Source organism: Rhinoderma darwinii, chromosome 10 (assembly GCF_050947455.1).
Source record: "Rhinoderma darwinii isolate aRhiDar2 chromosome 10, aRhiDar2.hap1, whole genome shotgun sequence".
NCBI classification, from domain to species: Eukaryota; Metazoa; Chordata; class Amphibia; order Anura; family Rhinodermatidae; genus Rhinoderma; species Rhinoderma darwinii.
The window spans coordinates 75,757,238-75,775,960 of record NC_134696.1 but is presented as its reverse complement, the minus strand read 5'-3'; the positions used below and the strand labels follow the sequence as shown (position 1 = coordinate 75,775,960).

The window sequence follows — 18,723 nt, the reverse complement described above, 5'->3', positions numbered from 1 at the left end:
TTACTGGCAGGGTAATAGAGCCTCAAAAATGTTAGCGAATTCAATCAAGTATAGGGAGGCTAAATCCAGAATTCCGTTTTTGTATGACTCTAAACAGAACAAAATTCTAAATCTGCAAAAAATCTCGGAAGATTTCTCAGAATACTACAGTTCCCTTTATAATTTAGCAGCAAATAAAGACTGTCCCCAGCCAACTTGCACTTTAGTTGATGATTTCCTAGACTAAATCTCTCTCCCTAACTTATTCCTTGATCAAAAAAACATTTTGAACAAAGAAATATCGTTAGATGCACTTACAAACAAATTTTATAAATTTTTCAAGATATTACTGGCTCCTTATTTACTCAAAACGTTTCGCCAACTTTCCCATTCCGGCAGTTGCCCGAACAAAATGCTTCATGCCTTGATCATTACTTTTAGAGATGAGCGAACTTCTGAAAAGTTCGGTTCGGCTGGTTCGTCGAATTTCATGAAAAAGTTCGATTCGGACCGAACTAGTTCTGACCGAACCTGTAATACAAGAAAGCCCCTAAAAATCGTGTATAACACTGTTTAAAAGCCCTAGAAGCCCTGTATAACACTCTTAGGCCACCCATGAGTGTATCCAAGTACTTTTGAGCTGTCTTTAAGGCAAAGTTAGTGTCAAAGTTACGCCAACATGTATGGCTATAGGAAAAACGATGATAACTAACAGAAACCACTGCACTTGTGCATGTTGTATGCTTAATGCATTGTTAAAAAAGCTACAAAAATTAACCATTTTTGGCGACAGATGCCTGCCAGGGTTTATACATATAAGGTGGTAAAAGAAGAAGCAATGGCTTTTGACAAGCCCTCAAAAAATTGACCCTTTATGGTGGCAGATGTCTGCCGGGGTTCATCCATACATGGATGTAAAAGCAACAAGCAATGGCTTTTCACAAGCCCTCCAAAAATTTACCCTTTTTATTGGCAGATGCCTGCCAGGGTTCATCCATACATGGATGTAAAAGCAACAGCAATGGCTTTTCACAAGCCCTCCAAAAATTTACCCTTTTTATTGGCAGATGCCTGCCGTGGGTTCATCCATACATGTATGTAAAAGCAACAAGCAATGGCTTTTGACAAGCCCTCCAAAAATGTACCCTTTTCATTGGCAGATGCCTGCCGGGGTTCATCCATACATGGATGTAAAAGCAACAAGCAATGGCTTTTCACAAGCCCTCCAGGCCTGCTTGTAGCAGACGGCAGTGGAGGTGTATTGGTGGTAGTAGAGGTAGCCAACGGACAGCAAGGGTGGTAGTAGTAGTAGTAGTAGTAGCAGCACATTAAAAGACACTGGACAGTCACAGGACAAAGCCCTGTGGTGGGGCAGGCCTGCTTGTAGCAGACGGCAGTGGAGGTGTATTGGTGGTAGTAGAGGTAGCCAATGGACAGCAAGGGTGGTAGTAGTAGTAGCAGCACATTAAAAGAGACTGGACAGTCACAGGACAAAGCCCTGTGGTGGGGCAGGCCTCAGGCCTGCTTGTAGCAGACGGCAGTTGAGGTGTATTGGTGGCAGTAGAGGTAGCCAACAGACAGCAAGGGTGGTAGTAGTTGTAGCAGCACATTAAAAGAGACTGGACAGTCACAGGACAAAGCCCTGTGCTGGGGCAGGCCTCAGGCCTGCTTGTAGCAGACGGCAGTGGAGGTGTATTGGTGGTAGTAGAGGTAGCCAAAAGACAGCAAGGGTGGTAGTAGTAGTAGCAGCACATTAAAAGACACTGGAAAGTCACAGGACAAAGCCCTGTGGTGGGGCAGGCCTCAGGCCTGCTTGTAGCAGACGGCAGTGGAGGTGTATTGGTGGTAGTAGAGGTAGCCAACAGACAGCAAGGGTGGTAGTAGTAGTAGTAGTAGCAGCACATTAAAAGAGACTGGACAGTCACAGGACAAAGCCCTGTGGTGGGGCAAGCCTCAGGCCTGCTTGTAGCAGACGGCAGTGGAGGTGTATTGGTGGTAGTAGAGGTAGCCAACAGACAGCAAGGGTGGTAGTAGTAGTAGTAGCAGCACATTAAAAGAGACTGGACAGTCACGTGCTGCAAGGAGTTATTTATTACCTGTAGCCTTCTCACACAGGCTATGGACTAGTAACCTCGAGAACCGTTATTCCCAAGTTTTTTTATTAAGACCTGTGCTTAATATAACTAAGACCCAATCTTAGTACCTAAGATCCAACTTAGGTTTTTATTACATAACCTTATACATCTAAATATGAAAAATAATAAAAACACATATATACAAAATTATATTACCCTTATTCAGATGAAAACTTGAATCCTCAATTCTCCTTACTATGTTCTTTTAAAAACCGTCACTCCACCTCGTCCCTCCGTCTGACTGGCCTGTTTTTAACGGTTATTTAACCGGAGGTCTTTGAATTAAGTGAGTATTTTGATGACTCACCCCGTGCATGGTGTACAGTCCTAGGATGGACGAGGGTCTGGAGATGTTGGTTTCCGGCTTCGAAGGACCGAGATGTTAGAAGAATTTTCCATACTTTATCAATAATGATTCAAGTTTTCATCCCAATAAGAGTTTTATTCCCATCGATGAGGAGACAAGTGTCAAAATCAGCAGTTGTTTGCCTTCATTACATAAGCATAGGTTTATATACACATATACCAACTGAAAACCGTTTGTGGCTTTCCTGTCATATGAGATTAGGCCACGGTTGGACTTCCTCTGGAGATTGCAATCTTTATTAAGAAGTCCAACTACCTCACACACTTAAAGAGACTCTGTCATTTAACTCTTTGTCAACTAAAGCATTTTCTGAGAATATTGCATGCACATTTAATATCTATTACGTGAAGTAACAATAAATTTAAAATAAAACTTTTCTAACAGCCCCCTCTTCCTGGTTTTGCTAATTTTAGGGCCCCGATTAATCGCCTCTTAAAACAGACAAAATGTTCCCTTCTGATCTGCACAACTGCATATTTTTTATTTCCTGACTTATGGAAGCCTTAACTAATTTTATATTTTCATAGACATAGTGGTATGAGGGCAGTTTTTTTGTTGGACGAGCTGTAGTTATTATTGGTATCATTTTGGGGTACATGCGACTTTTTGATCACTTTTTATCCTATTTTTTGAGAGGCAAGGTGACCAAAAAACTGCAATTCTGCCATAGTTTTTTTTTTTGTTTTTTTATACAGCGTTCACCATGCGTTATAAATTACATGTTAACTTTATTCTGCGGGTCCGTACGATTCCGGCGTCACCTAATTTGTAGCACTTTTTTATGTTTTACAATTTTTTACACAGTGAAATTACTTTTGTAAAAAGAATGTATTTTTTCTGTAGCTATGTTGTGAGAACCATAACTCTTTAATGGGAATGTGTCGCTAGAAAAGTATATATATAATTTTTTGGGTTAAACTTTTAGTCAATAAATGATTAGTCAGGAAATATTATAAATTAGATTCTAATTTATAACATTTCCATGTGCTAGTCACTAGAGGGAGCAATTCCCAAAATTGCAGAATTGCAATGTGGTAAAGCAACCTCATTGCTTTATGCTGCAAATTTGGTGCAGAAACAAACACTCTAGTGTGTTAACACAATGCCCCCTCCTTTATCCTGGCTAGCGCTAGTGCCAGGAGAAAGGAGGGGGTTGAATGTTCAAACCTCCTACACTGTGTGCCGCCATTTTTTGAGCGAATGCACAGTGTAGGAGGATTAGATACAGTGTAATCACACAGTATAAAACGAACATACACAAACATAACTTACCTGCTCCTGCCGCCGCCGCTGCCTCCGCTCCGTCCGCTCCCTCCGCTCCTAGTCCTTGCTTCTGAACATATGGACGGAAGCCGCGACCGGAAGTAGTCATCTTACTGTCCGGCCCCGGCTTCCGGTCCACATGAAAATGGCGCTGGATGTCGCTCGGCCGAAGACCTTCCTTTTGGACTGTGTGGGAGCGGCGCATGCAACGTTCCCACACAGACGGCGTACGCTATAGAAATGGAACGGCTCCCGTTCGCATTTACTATGGGGATGTATGTGCCGTATTGCATCTCTGAAAAAAGAAAAAAGTAAAACACAAAAACACAAATAAATAACATTTATTTTAATAACATACTAAAAGCAAAAACATATAAAAAAATTTTTTTCGTGACACCTTCCCTTTCATTTTATCATCGACGGAGCTGTATGAGGGCTTGTTTTTTGCAAGACGAGCTATAGTTTTTATAGGCACGATTTTTGGATACATGTGACTTTTTGATCACTTTTTATTTCAATTTGTGTAGGGCAAAGTGACCAAAAAACAGAAATTCTGGCATTATTTTTTAAGGTTTTTTTTACGCCGTTCACCATGTGGAATAAATAAAATGATATTTTTATAGTTTAGGCCTTAACGTTCGCGGCGATACCAAATATGTATGGTTTATTTAATTTTTTCAATAATAAAGGACTTGATAAGGGAAAAAGGGCGATTTGTGTTTTATTTTATTACTTAAAACTTTTATTATATTTTTTACAACTTTTTTTCACAATTTGTTTTTTCACTTTTTTTTTACACTTTAGTTTAGTCCCACTAGGGGACTTGAAGGTCCAGCTGTCAGATTTTTTTTCTAATACATTGCACTACCTACCTAGTGCAATGTATTAGATCTGTCAGTCATTCACTGACAGCAAGCCGATTAGGCTTCGCCTCCGAGCGGGGTCTAATCGGCTTCCATAATGGCAAACAGGAGGCCATTGTTAGGTCTCCTGGTGTCATAATAGCAGTTGGCAGTCGTGCGATTGCAGGGCACAGCTGCCGATCTGCTAGCAACCACAAAGATGCAGCGATCGCATCCAATCGCTGCATCTGAGGGCTTAATGGCAGGGATCGGAGCTAGCTCTGGTTCCTGCCATTACAGGTGGATGTCAGCTGTAACATACAGCTGATGTACACCGCTGATGATGCCGGCTCATCCCCTGAGCCGGCACCATCTTGTCGGCGGCTACGGAAGCTTTTCAGGCCCTCGGTGGCTGGAAGCTTTCTGTGCTAGGCACACCGGGAGGCCTGTGCTAGGCACACCGGGAGGCAGCCTCCGGTTGCCATTGCAGCCACCGACACCCCGGCGATTTCATTGCTGGGGTGTCGATGAGCGGCAAACACCTTAAATGCAGCCATCAGTTTTGACGGCTGCATTTAAGGGGGTTATTGGCGGGGATCGAAGCTAACTTCGGTCCCCGCCATTACAGCAGATACAGTTGACATCCGGGGATGATTGCACCGACTCAGCTTCTGAGCCGGTGCCAAGCATTTGTCGTAAGTATATGATATTTTGCGGGAAGCACTGGCTTTCCATGACGTATACTTACGTCAAATATCGGGAAGGGATTAAAAGAACTGGTCTGTTGCTCAGTGTCCAAAGTCCTGTTTTCACATGAAAGTAAATTTTGCATTTCATTGGGAAATCAAGGTCCCAGAGTCTGGAGGAAGAGTGGAGAGGCATCAATCAAAGTTGCTTGCGGTCCAGTGTGAAGTTTCCACAGTCAGTGATGGTTTGGGGAGCCATGTCATCTGCTGGTGTTGGTCCACTGTGTTATATCAAGTCCAGAGTCAGCGCAGCCGTCTAGCAGGAAATTTTATAGCACTTCATGCTTCCCTCTGCTGACAAGCTTTATGGAGATGCTGATTTAATTTTCCAGCAGGACTTGGCACCTGCCCACACTGCCAAAAGTGCCAATACCTGGTTTAATAACCCCAGTATCACTGCGGTTGATTGGCCAGCAAACTCGCCTGACCTAGACCGGTATTGTCAAGAGGAAGATGAGAGACACCAGACCCAACAATGCAGACGAGCTGAAGGCCGCTATCAAAGCAACCTGGGCTTCCATAACACCTCAGCAGTGCCACAGGCTGATCGCCTTCATGCCACACCGCAGTGATGCAGTAATTCATGCGGTGTCGGAGCCCCGACCAAGGTTTGAGTGTATATACTGTACATACTTTTCAGTAGGACAACATTTCCGTGTTAAAAATCATTTTTGAAATTGGGCTTATATAATATTCTAATTTTCTGAGATACTAAATTTTGGGTTTTCATTAACTGTTTGCCATAATCAACATTAAAAGAAAAAAATGCTGGAAATATATCACTGTTTGTGTAATGAATCTATATAATATGAGTTTTGCCTTTTGAATTGAATTACTGAAATAAATTGACTTTTTGATGATCTTCTAATTAATTGAGAAGGACTATTATGTAATGTTTCCAAAAATATTAGAACATGTATTTTTTTCTGATTTCAAGAAAATAATATTGCTGTGTATACTGAAAGAAAGATTATAGCCAGAATACAGCAATATAATTTTCTCAAAATTATGGCGGTCTCAATGACTCTGCGCCACTTATCATGGGATATCACTACAAGACATCTTGTGTCATTTATTTTCTGCTCCAGATGATCTATTCTGCCTTTATTACAAACCCTCAGTGCTCAGGGAGATGAAAACAAGGCATGCTGCAAACAAACCTAACATCATTAGGCTGGGTTCATACGAGCATGTTACGTCCGTACTGGACGGAACGTATTTCGGCCGCAAGTCCCGGACCGAACACACTGCAGGGAGCCGGGCTCCTAGCATCATAGTTATGTACGATGCAAGGAGTCCAAACTTGGGTTCAGCACCCCAGCAATCAGAATATTCTTACCTATCCTGTGGATAGGCGATAATTTATGATTATGGGAAAACACTTTTAAGGGAGAGGAGAGAACAAAGAAAAGGTGCTAATTTATAGTTATGGAAAAACACCTTTAAAGGGGTTATCCAGTTTGGGGGCATTATTTCATACTGATGACCTATCCGCAGGACAGTCACAAGAATACATAGTGCCATCCCCTGTAGATAGCAACATCCCCCCAGTAGATAGCACTATCCCCCCCCCAGTAGATAGCAACATCCCCCCTATATGAACAGTGACATCAGGGGCTCCCTCTAGGAGCGGAATGCCTGACCAGAGCGATCTGACCGGGGATCCGCTCCTGGAGGGAGCTTAGGTGGCGCTAGCAATCTACAGGGGGGAAGGTGCTATCCACAGGAGTGGTGATGCTGTATGCAGGGTGTGGCAATATCTACAAGGGAATGGTGCTAGCTACAAGGGGGAAGGAGAGACGTGGGTGGCTCCCTCCAGGAGCGGAACCTCCAGCCAGAGTGCTCTGACCGGGGATTCCGCTCCTAGAGGCAGATTAGGTGGCGCTATCTATCTGGGGGTTTGTGCTATCTACAAGGGTGTTCTGTGTGGCGCAATCTAGAGGGGGCGGTGTATCCCGAGGATCACAAAGCCACGGCAGACATGAGAGTGCAGCACTGCACTCAACCCCTTAATGACCGCTGATACGCCTTTTCACGGCGGTCATTAATGGGAATTATTCTAGGCCGCCGCCTTTTCACGGCAGCCTAATCAACGTCCTGCATGAGTCTCCCATGCAGGCTGGAGCTGGGCTCGGCTGTCTGATGTCAACCGGGCTCCTGTTCCAATGGTAGCGATCAAAGTTTTCTTTGATCGCGGCCGTATAACCCTTCAAATGCCGCAGTCATTAGCGACTGCTACATTTGAGTTGTTGAGTGAGCTCCCTCTATCACCCATCGGTGGCCCGCAAATGCAATTGTGGGCATCCGATGGGGTGCCATGGCAGCTGTGCTGTGAGGCACGCGGATGCGCCGGAAGTGAGGTGCGCGGATGCGCCGGAAGTGGGGCGACGCATGACCAGAAGTGGGGCGACGCACGACCAGAAGTGGGGAGAAAGGCGCGAGGAGAACGGAGGACTAAGGTGACGACAGACCAGAAGGGGAGGAACGGGCGCGAAGAGGAGAGGAAGGAGGGCGGTAAGCAGTGAAGAAGGAGGTGAGGAAAAGCAGTGGAGTGTGGCAGAGAAAAGCGGCCGGGACACTGGTGGAACAGAGAACCAAGGCAGGCAGCCTTGGAGGGTGGCAGAGAGAGAAAAGCGTCGGAGAGAGGGAAAAGCGGTGGAGAGAGTGAGAAGCAGCATGGAGACTGGTGGAGCAAGGAACCAAAGCAGGCAGCCGCAGAGTGAGGGAAAAGGAGAAGAAGAGCCGGACCAGGAAGAGTCAGGCCGGACATGTGTAAAGGAAGGGGAGCAGTGAGTACCAAAGCACCCCACCAGGAGCACTAGCCATCCAGCAGCTAGCCGAACTAACCGCCCCAGCAGCCAGCAGCACTAGCCGCCCAGCAGCCAGCCGAACTAGCTGCCCCAGCAGCCAGCAGCACTAGCCGCCCAACAGCCAGCAGCACTAGCCACCCAGCAGCACCAGCCGTGCCGAGGTCCAGCCGTGCAGAGGTCTAGCCGTGCCGTGGACCAGCAGTGCCTGTCCGTTCTTTACTGACAGGCAATAATGCTCTGGTATACGAAGTATACCAAAGCATTATAGCAGTGATCTGAAGATCGCATAGTGAATTCTCTTAGTGAGACTGAAAAAATAATTAATGTGAAATAAAAATGAATAAGGTACACCTTAAAAAATTTTTTTTTGCAGTGTAAAAATAAAATAAAAAATACACATATATGGTATCCCCGCAATCGTAATGACCCAAAAAAGTTATCGTATTATTTAAAACGCAAAAAAAAACGACAAAATTGCTATTTTTTTCCCATTTCCCCCCAAAATAATAATAATAATGAAAAATTAATCAATAAGTCCCATGTACCCCAAAATAATAGCAATGAAGTCCCGCAAAAAACAAGCGCTCATATGGCGAAACTGACAGAAAAATAAAGTTATGGCTTCTGGAAAGCAGCGAAGCAGTTCAAAAGTGTTTTTATTCTGCAAAAGTAGTAAAACATAAAAATAAAAAAAAACTATGCATATTTGGTATCGTCTTAATCATACTGACCAATAGAATAAAGGCAGCATGTTATTTACAGCGTACAGTAATCGGCGTAAATGTAAAAGGCATAGAACAATGGCTAAATTGCTGGGGGTTTTTTTATATCCCCCCCAAACAAAAAGTTAATAAAATTCTACATACCCCAAAACTGTGCCATTGAAGTATACAACTCATCCCGCAAAAAAAAAGTCCTCATACAGCTATGTCAACATGAAAATAAAAAAAGTTATAGAATGTGACGATGGAAAGACTATAAAAATGTATTGGTCATTAGGTCCCAGAATGCAAGCAGGGGGGAGGGGTTAAACCCCATTCCAGACTGCCAATGTTTATATACTTGACAACAGCACAGGGCATCAGCAGTTGGAACATATATAGCCGTATGGCTGACATAATGTTCTTTTCATATAAACAGAAAAGCTCCTACAGCAATGAAAAAAGAAGGGGCTAGCTGCTATACGGTAAAGCATGCTCCCCAGGTAACAATAAGGCACTCCTATATAGACATATTTACACAGAAGAAAAAGAGGAGAATACGAGCCTATATATTAAAATATAACTTTATTGACATAAACATATAATGTATAAAAACAGATACACAATGGACTAAAGGACACTGTTGCAATTACAGTAGAAAAAGACACATATGATCAGACTGTGTAATGATCATGCCAACGAGCAAGAGAGATGAGTACAGAAGGTGTGCTATATAGCTCTGAATACAGCCATATGTAAGCAAGCATAGTACCAGTATTTGAACCTAACAATAAAGGGTCAAAGGCAAAACAGTGTGCAAAGGTGGACTAGTATCCTATGCAGTGACTCACTAACCAGAGCTTGAAGAACAACCCAAAAAAGGTTTATAGGAAGTTCAATAATAAAAACATTATTATGTTTTTGAAACCCCTTGAGGAAGCAAAGTGCGAAACGCGCGTTGGGGTCTAGTGCACGCTGTCAGACTGTTCTAATAGCCGTCTATGGGTAAGAGATTTGTTTTTATTATTGAACTTCCTATAAACCTTTTTTGGGTTGTTCTTCAAGCTCTGGTTAGTGAGTCACTGCATAGGATACTAGTCCACCTTTGCACACTGTTTTGCCTTTGACCCTTTATTGTTAGGTTCAAATACTGGTACTATGCTTGCTTACATATGGCTGTATTCAGAGCTATATAGCACACCTTCTGTACTCATCTCTCTTGCTCGTTGGCATGATCATTACACAGTCTGATCATATGTGTCTTTTTCTACTGTAATTGCAACAGTGTCCTTTAGTCCATTGTGTATCTGTTTTTATACATTATATGTTTATGTCAATAAAGTTATATTTTAATATATAGGCTCGTATTCTCCTCTTTTTCTTCTGTGTAAATAATGTTCTTTTCAGTTGAATTCAGGCATAGTATGCAGCTTCTCACGACTTTTTAAAAAGTATGGTTGTAAAACAGATCTGAAAGTTCCCTGGCTTCAGTCACATGAAACGTATTCAGAATACTTGTGGTGGAATGGAAATAACATCCAGTAAATCCACTTATTTTACACACAGCATTTTCTATGGGATTTTTTAACAGCATTTGCACAAAAATGCTGCAAACAGATGTTGCCTTAAAGTCTATAATGAAATATGAGAGGGCCTGCATTCACCGCATTTTGCTTTGTGTTGTTTTGTAGTGAATGATGTTTTTTCAAAATACAGCATGCTCTGGGTATTGTGTTTTTTTCTGGTGTTTTTCCATAAGCTTCTCGATAGGACTTCAAAAACACCTGGAAAATGTAAAAAAATAAAAAATGCCATTAAAACCCATTGAAAGTCATTTTTTACCTCCGTTTTTTAAACACTGAAAAAAAAGCTTGTGTAAGGAGGCATAAATTATACGGTTTTAGAATTAATCAAAAACTTTATATTTGTTCAGATGCTTGTGGTCAGGTAGTACATGATACCGGTCTGATATAAGATGTTACTGCTCTCTTTTAGGTTCAGTGGAAGAACAATTTCGTAAAGCAACTCTTGAGGTAGATGTTTTACAAGACCACCTTGGTAAGTTTCAGTGGATCCTCTAAGTTGTGCTATTGTGCTTCCTTCATCATCTGCATCTTTACAACTTCTTAGCATTTGTTGACGCTTTGTGTAGATAACTTGGAGAAATAAAAGGTGTTTTCATGTGAAGGAACCATTGTTGCTATGAATTATAAGTTTCTGTATAAAATTCTATTTTTGTAATAAATAGTCATGCCAGATCAAAAAAAAACTAAATTTGGATTTTGTTTTAGGGCAAATCGTTTTTTTTTTTTAAATCTTCCTTTAGATCGCCAGAGTTAACTAAGTTTTTCCCATTTTGATTGTTGAAGAGTTTCTGCATTTGTAAGCTTTAGGCCCCATGCATATGCAAATATTACTGCACCCTGTTTTGTGCAGTGCATGGCCTAAGGGTAGGTCTCAATGTAGCAGAGATGTGAACATCTGCAGCATTTCTGCAACAAAATTGACATCCTGCAGAGTTGAAAAATCTGCCCTAAAGTCCACTTTGATGTTTTCAGCTACATGTGTATGGGGTTTTCAAAACAGATTGCGCTGTAAATTGTTGCCGATTTTCAGCACACTAAAAGTGACGTTTCAGTCCAAATTTTTGTTTCATTAAAAATAGCAAAATTATAGTTAATCTACGCTAATGGCCTTCACTTGCTTGCTTCTAGCTCCATTCCCTCGTTCCGGTCCTTGATGTACTAGATCCAATATGGCCTCCATTGTCTCAGACTTACATTTGGAGAATGTTGTATTCAAGTCTGTGAGTTAGTACAGCAAAAAGGTGAGGGTATGTCGGTGCTCCTCCGAGACTATTATGAGGTGGTGAAGTGTAGATCGCCCGCTGCCACCCACTGCAGTCCCTTGGTGCTAAATCCTTAGTATCTGGGACACGGTTAGAGTCAGAAGGTGAAGAGAAAAAAAAACAGAAACGCGTCGTCTTCTCAATAAAATATCTCCTAGATCCTATGCACTTGACTCTGTTCCTGATCCTTTTCAGCCTGGCGCCGATACCCGTAATTACACTGCATTTTTTCTCTTCACCTTCCATATTCAAGTCTGTGACACCCATCTCCTCCACTGCCCTTGGATTGACTAGCTGATGTCAGTGCTCTGTCCATCTCTTGTGACACTTCCCCTGCTGAGATGTTGACAGGGGTTCCAGCTTCAGGAACATCCTCACTTACTGTGCCAGTGACGTCAGGAATCAGTTTCTGGATGCAAGTCTGTAATTATAGGCTTGCCTTACATGTTTTTTTTACAGGTTTACGTGTCATGGACTACGTCGGATCATCGTGGGATTAAATAAAATGGTGAAAGACTGCTTTAGTGGGGGAGTGTTTATTTCAATAAAGTGTATGAATACAATATAAAAAAAAAATCATTGCATGCCGTATTAAGGAGGTTATCCTCCCCAGGAGCCTTGTCTTCTAGAGGAGAATATCCTGACCGAGCAATGTACGGCAGCACACAGAGTCCCTGCGACTTTTCCATGTGCATCAGGCCTTATACAAAGGCATTGTTAACTATTTGCATCAAATTATAGTATAACTTAGCCAAGTAGCGGTGTTCCTTTGCACAGGGCAATCTTTTTAACTTCTTGTTGTCTTTCATAGTGTATTATTAAAACTATTCAAAGTGTGTTTGTCTAATACATTAGCATTACAGAGGCAAGTGACACGACAGGCGCAACTGTGCAAGTATGACCTTCATGGGAAATTGCAAGAGTTACACGAAGATATACAAGAAGAAAGAGATGAAAAACAGGCCATATATAGCGGTAAGGACTGGTGAAAGGATTGCAGAAATTCTGTGTGGCAGGTAGGGATGCACGATGCATCGAAACTTCAATAATGTCGATACCGTGCACCCTCAAACGGCTCGATACCTTTAGTTCATGTATTACGATACTAAGCTGGGCTATCCCAGCTTAGTATTTTTAACACAAGAATGTATGAGAGCGGGACTGCGGTTGTGTAATACAGCCATTGCCCCGCTCCTGAGTCCTGACAAGTGTGCGCTGTCAGCATGATGTGATGCGTCCAGCGCCGCATTAATGAGCGGCAGCACTGAAGACCAAACATGGCGGACGCACTGCAAAACACCCCCATGTGCTGCCTTCAGTGCCTGAACCGCCGCTCATTAGTGTAGCCGGCCGCATCACCTCATGCTGACCCTGTGCGCACTTATTGTCAGGAGCAGGGTAATAGCTGTATTACACAGCCGCAGCCCCGCACTAACAGCGGAGATCAGAGAAACCTCTCATCTCCGCCATTATTCCCCTGAATGCTGCGATCAAAGCTGACCACAGCATTCAAGGGGAAAATGAGAAGCGGGGATGCCCCTTGGATCGCGTCACAGGGAATCCCTGTGACACGATTGAGGGACATAATATATATGGGCATACAGCCCAGGGTACATTGAAGGACCCCAGGGCTGTCTTACCATATTTCCTGTTAGGGCATACTTAGGTATGTCCTAACAACTGCCTGTGTACTATCCGTACACAGGCTAATGTACTGTAATATAGATATATGCCAGTACATTAAAGTTTAAAACTAAAGTAAAAACATAAAGTAATGTTAAATATTAAAAAATACACATACACCTTTTTTACAATAAACATTAAAATAAGTTTCAATACATAAAATATACACATTTCCGTATTGGCGCGGCCTTAATAACCTGCACAAGTTTTTTTACGTCATTTATGATGTGTATGCTGTCAAAAAATAGAAACTGCTTTCTATCACTTATTGTGAGGCACGAGGTGTGATGAATTTAACCTCCATGTGCCTCACATTAATAGTAATTAACCCCATCATGTACCTTACACATTAACCCATTATAACTGAGAAACATGATGGGACTAATTAAAAAGTAAAAATGAGTTAAAGTTTTTTTGTGTAAAAAAAAAATAAAAAAATATTAAAAGTTCAAAAAATTCAAAAAAAAACCCTTTTCCCATTTTCCCTCTAGAGAATAGTAAAAAAATAAATAAATAAACATAATTGGTATCGCCGCGTCTGTAAAATTCTGAACTATTACAATCTATTATTATTTAACCCGCACGGTGAACGCCGTAAAAAAAAATTGTAAACGCCAGGATCTCTATTTTTTGGTCACCTAATCTCCCACAGAAAATGAAATAAAAACTGATCAAACCATCGCATTTACACCAAAATGGTATTATTAAAAACAACAGCTTATCCCGCAAAAAATAAGCCCTCATACCACTTAATCGACGGAAAAATTAAAAAGTTGTGGCTCATTTTGACATCAAATACTTTTTTGTTTAACGACATGCATAGAGCGGTACGCCCTTTACTGGAGGCTACTAAAGCGGCAGGCGCTTCATACAGGTGGGGCCATCCCTTCCACATCATACTCCGCAAACAGGGGCATTCGTTTGCTGTTTGATCTCCGGATGACTTTGAGGAGGCCTTTCGGTTCCTGGAGATTCCTCCAGTCCAGCTGCCTGATTGGACTGAGCCCCCAACTTCGCTCTTTCCCATGGGTGGTCCCTATCCGGATCCTGCTCATCCGATTCCACCTCGCTCCAGAGACGGTCCAGCTGAGATTCGGACGCCAGTGAGGTGTTCCCCGCGCAGAGACTGACTTATCACATTATAACTGTATGGCCTAGCCCTCACCATTGGCGCCTCGGTCGTTGTTTTGTGTGTTACTTGTGCTTATTTCCCATTTGCAGTGTTCTTCAAGAGGTGCTGCTGTTAGTATTTGTGTTGGTTCTGAATGGGGTATTCTGCACAGTATGCTGGCAAGGGTGTTCCTCTATTTGTTGAATTTCACATGTTTATCCAATTAGGGGTTGGGAGGTCTCCGCAGAAGTCTACTCTCATGTCCGTTCTATGTTTTTATGTTCTCTGGCCTGGTTGAGTACGTAGGGGGGGATGGAGCGGAGCAGGTAGGCTGGCCACTGGGGGTTTGGGTTCCTGATACCTTCCGGTTCGGTTTCCCAATCTAGTCCTTAGCATTGATGCTTAGCCTATATTCCTCCTGTTTTTGTGCCCCTGTCCTAGTCTGTGTCGTTCATCATGGTGGCACCTCACGAGCTGTCCTAGGCAGCTGGGAGTCCCCTCACATGGGAATAATGAGGTAGGTGGTGCTTTGTAGGAGGGTCGGGTAGTCCATTCATTATCTAGCCGTTAGAGTCCGGAGTATCCTTGAGCACAATTTGTTAATTTGTTGTTCTTTAAATATTTGCTTTTTCGCATCGTTGTCATTCTTTGTTCCCCATTAGGGTCCCGTGTTGCTGTGTCGCAGTCGGAGGGTATTTTTCCTTCTGAGGGTGACATAGCACACGACGAGTTGTTGAGGGATTTTGTACTCCGCTTTTAGTGGAGCTGTCATGTTCCATTGTTCTGATACTTCTGTCTCTTCTAAGGGGACTTTTTCTTTCTTGGTTTCCTTCCTTTCCCCTCTATGTCTTCTTCCTCCCCGGTTATGTCTAACATTACCATTGTTTCCCTGAATGCGCAGGGTCTGAACATCCTTGAAAAGAGGTCCTCCATTCCCCGTCTTCTCTAGAACAAAAAAGCGCAGGTGGCCTTCCTTCAGGAGACCCACTTCTGGGCTGATTGTATACCGTAGCTCACGGATTCCCATTATATGGATGGGTATCATAGCGTGTCCCCAGATTCTAAGACTAAAGGGGTCTCCATCCTGATTTCACGCTTTCTTTCTTGGGAACATGTGGGGACTCGCACTGATGGAGCAGGAAGGTATCTCTTTGTGAAAGGTAGGCTGGCTAACACTGTTCACACTGGCCTCATATTATCTCCCTAACTCTGGTCAGGTTGCTTTTCTAGAAAGTGTCCTGGCAGAGTTGGATGACTTTCTGGAAGGTACTCTGGTATTGGGTGGGGACTTAAATGTCCCCCTAGACCCCACTTTAGACTCCTCCCGAGTGCACTCGTCCTTATCTAGGTCTGCCCATTGTCGTATTTGTGTGTTGTTACATGAGCATCAATTAATTGATGCGTGGCGTCTCATGCACCTGTCGACAAAAGACTATACTTCTTTTTGGCCCCCCATAACTCATACTCCAGAATAGATTCATTATTTTTACGTCATACACCTCTTTCCGTCCACACGTCAGCTTCTATAGATATTACCTTTTCTGATCATACTCTTATCACATTTACTCTCTTCCCTCCCAACGGTTCACCCTCGTTCCTGGCAGTGGCGCTTGAATGAATCGCTTCTGCAGGATTCGACCGTGGTGACGGATATACGCAGGGATCTCCAAGAGTATTTTGCCACAAATGTCTCTCCGGACGTTGACCCTCTCTGCATTTGGGAGGTGTGTAGTTTGCGGTTCCTTCATTCGCATTGGTTCTAAACTAAAGAGGGAGCGGGCTGCAATCTTGCTGGATCTTTTGTCCCGAATACATTTGTTGGAACAGTCCCATAAGGCCTCCTTCGGACCGGGTTGTTGGGGTGGAGCTGGGGCAGCTGAGGGTTCAGGTTCACTGGCTCTGCCTTTCCAAGGCTAGGGATTCCTTAGCTAAATGCAGAATTCAGTAACAAACCGGGTAGGACCCTTGCGCAGGCACTTAGGAAAATCCGTTCTCGTACATATGTTCCACATATTCACGCTTCGCACAATCAGCGTTTGCAACTTCCCCATGACATCTTGGAAGCCTTCCGTGCCTACTACCACTCTCTCTATAATCTTCCTCGGGCCTCTTCATCTCTGGATGGGAGGAGCCATTTGGAGAGGATTCAGTCCTATCTTCAGACCTCTGGGATGAAATGTATCCCCCAGGAGGCTATTGCTGCTCTGGAGGCTCCTATTTCCCCAGAGGAGTTGTCGTTGGCATTGAAGGACTCACCAGTGGGGAAGGCGCTGGGCCCTGATGGCCTCCCTTTGCAATACTATAAGGCCTGTTCGGACCTGCTTTCTCCCCATTTCCTACACGCCTTCAACTCACTTACTGAGGAGTTCCCTTCCCCACGATACACTGCAAGCTTACATTGCGGTGATACCCATGGAGGGGAAGGACCCTTCCCTGTGCCAAAATTACCACCCTATACATTGTTAAACATAGATCTAAAGTTGTTTGCGAAAATTTTGGTGCTTCTACAAACTGTCATTCATAATGACCAGGTGGGTTTTATGCCACTTAGGGAAGCTCGTAATAATGCCATGAGGGCTATTAATTTAATATATCAAGCTGCTGCCTCAGTTCTGCCCACGCTCTTTCTGTCCACGGACGCGGCGAAGGCCTTTGACAGGGTCAACTGGGACTTTATTCTGGCCACCTACGGTATATTGGATTAGGCACCCATATGATGCAATGGATTTAGAGTCTCTACTCCTCCCCCTCAGCCCGGGTTAAGGTTAATGGTCACTTCTCCTCTTCGCTCGCTATTTCAAGTGGTACTAGGCAAGGTTGTCCCTTGTCCCCATAATTTTCATTTTATTCTTGGAGCCCTTCTTGTGCCATGTTCGCTCCAATCCGGATATAGCGGCCGTTTCTTTGGGAGAGAGGTCTAAGGTTGCAGCATATGCGGATTACCTGCTCTTTTTTTCTTACTGCACCCAGGATTTCCTTGCCCAATCTGATGGCGGAGTTGAGTAGATGCTCGATATTGTCCAATTTCAAGATTAACTACCAGAAGTCGGAGGCTCTCAATATCTCGTTGTTACAGTCTCTTGTGGAGGACCTGTCTGAGTCCTTCTCCTTTAAATGGGCTAGGGATTCGCACAAATATTTGGGGGTCCGGCTTTCCAGTGATCTGTCTCGCCTTTATGCGGTGAACTACCCTCCGCTTCTTCAACGCATGAAGAGCAATTTGGACTCCTGGACGACGGGCACCTTTACCTGGTTTCGTCGGTGCGCAATATTTAAAATTAATATTTTACTGTGGATTTTGTACCTCTTCCAAGCTCTGCCTGTCCACATTCCACGCCCTTTCTTTCAAGCCCTGCTGTCCGTACTTCATAGATTCATATGGGTGGGGAAACTAGCTCGTATTGCCCATTCAATGCTTTTTCGTGCTAAGTGTGAGGGCGGTATTGGCCTCCCGGATTTTGTCTCCTACCATCAGGCGTCACATTTATCACGAATTTTGGACTGGTTTAGACATACGGAGGTTAAACAGTGGGTGTCTATGGAACAGACCTTCTTTGCTGTCCCACTGCAGGCACTGCCTTGGCTGGGCAAACACATTCCCCTATCGGCACGGACACATCCGACTATTGGGCCCACCTTGGCAGTTGCGTCCCGGCTCTTTCCTCGGAAAGAGGTCTCACCATCTCCCTCCCCCTTGTTTCCTATTCTAGGCAATCCTGCGTTCCCCCCTGGACTAGAACGGGGTCCCTTCCAGCACTGGTTGAGGGCAGGTAGGAGACATGCGGCTCATTTCATACAGGGTGGGAATTGGATGTCTGGCCAACAGTTAGCGTCTCTAACAGATCCTCACTCCTTTACCTTCTGGCAGGTTACTAAGTTGAGACATTTCCTCACGCCCTTACCTAACCCGTCGGCATACTCTTGGGATAGTTTCCCCTTTGAGCTTCTTTGCACCGGCATGGGCACAGTGCATAATTCGCTGTCCCGACTTTATACCCTTCTGATTTCTCCATCCAACCTTTTCACACCTTCCTAATTGCTTAGTTGGGAGAGGGACTTGGGTCTAACATTTACTGCGGAACATAAGGATCGTTTGTTTACATTGACACATAAATCCTCCTTGGCTAGTAGATTCCAGGAGGCGAGATTTAAGATTTTGTTGCGACGGCATAGAGTGCCTTCCAGATTGCACGCATTAATACCTGCGGTTTCACCGTTGTGTTGGAGATGTGGAGATC

At 43.7% G+C, this 18,723-nt stretch overlaps 1 protein-coding gene across 3 annotated transcripts in view; it reads left to right on the top strand.

The window, feature by feature from the left end:
- The window catches only part of DRC12 (dynein regulatory complex subunit 12 homolog), a 155,903-nt gene that overhangs the window by 91,020 nt on the left and 46,160 nt on the right, over window positions 1-18,723 (top strand). For all 3 annotated transcript variants that reach the window (XM_075838907.1, XM_075838905.1, XM_075838906.1), the window contains exons 3-4: window positions 10,839-10,901; window positions 12,547-12,666. In XM_075838907.1, the coding sequence (XP_075695022.1) occupies window positions 10,839-10,901; window positions 12,547-12,666 (183 nt within the window). The remainder of the gene's footprint in view (window positions 1-10,838; window positions 10,902-12,546; window positions 12,667-18,723) is intronic.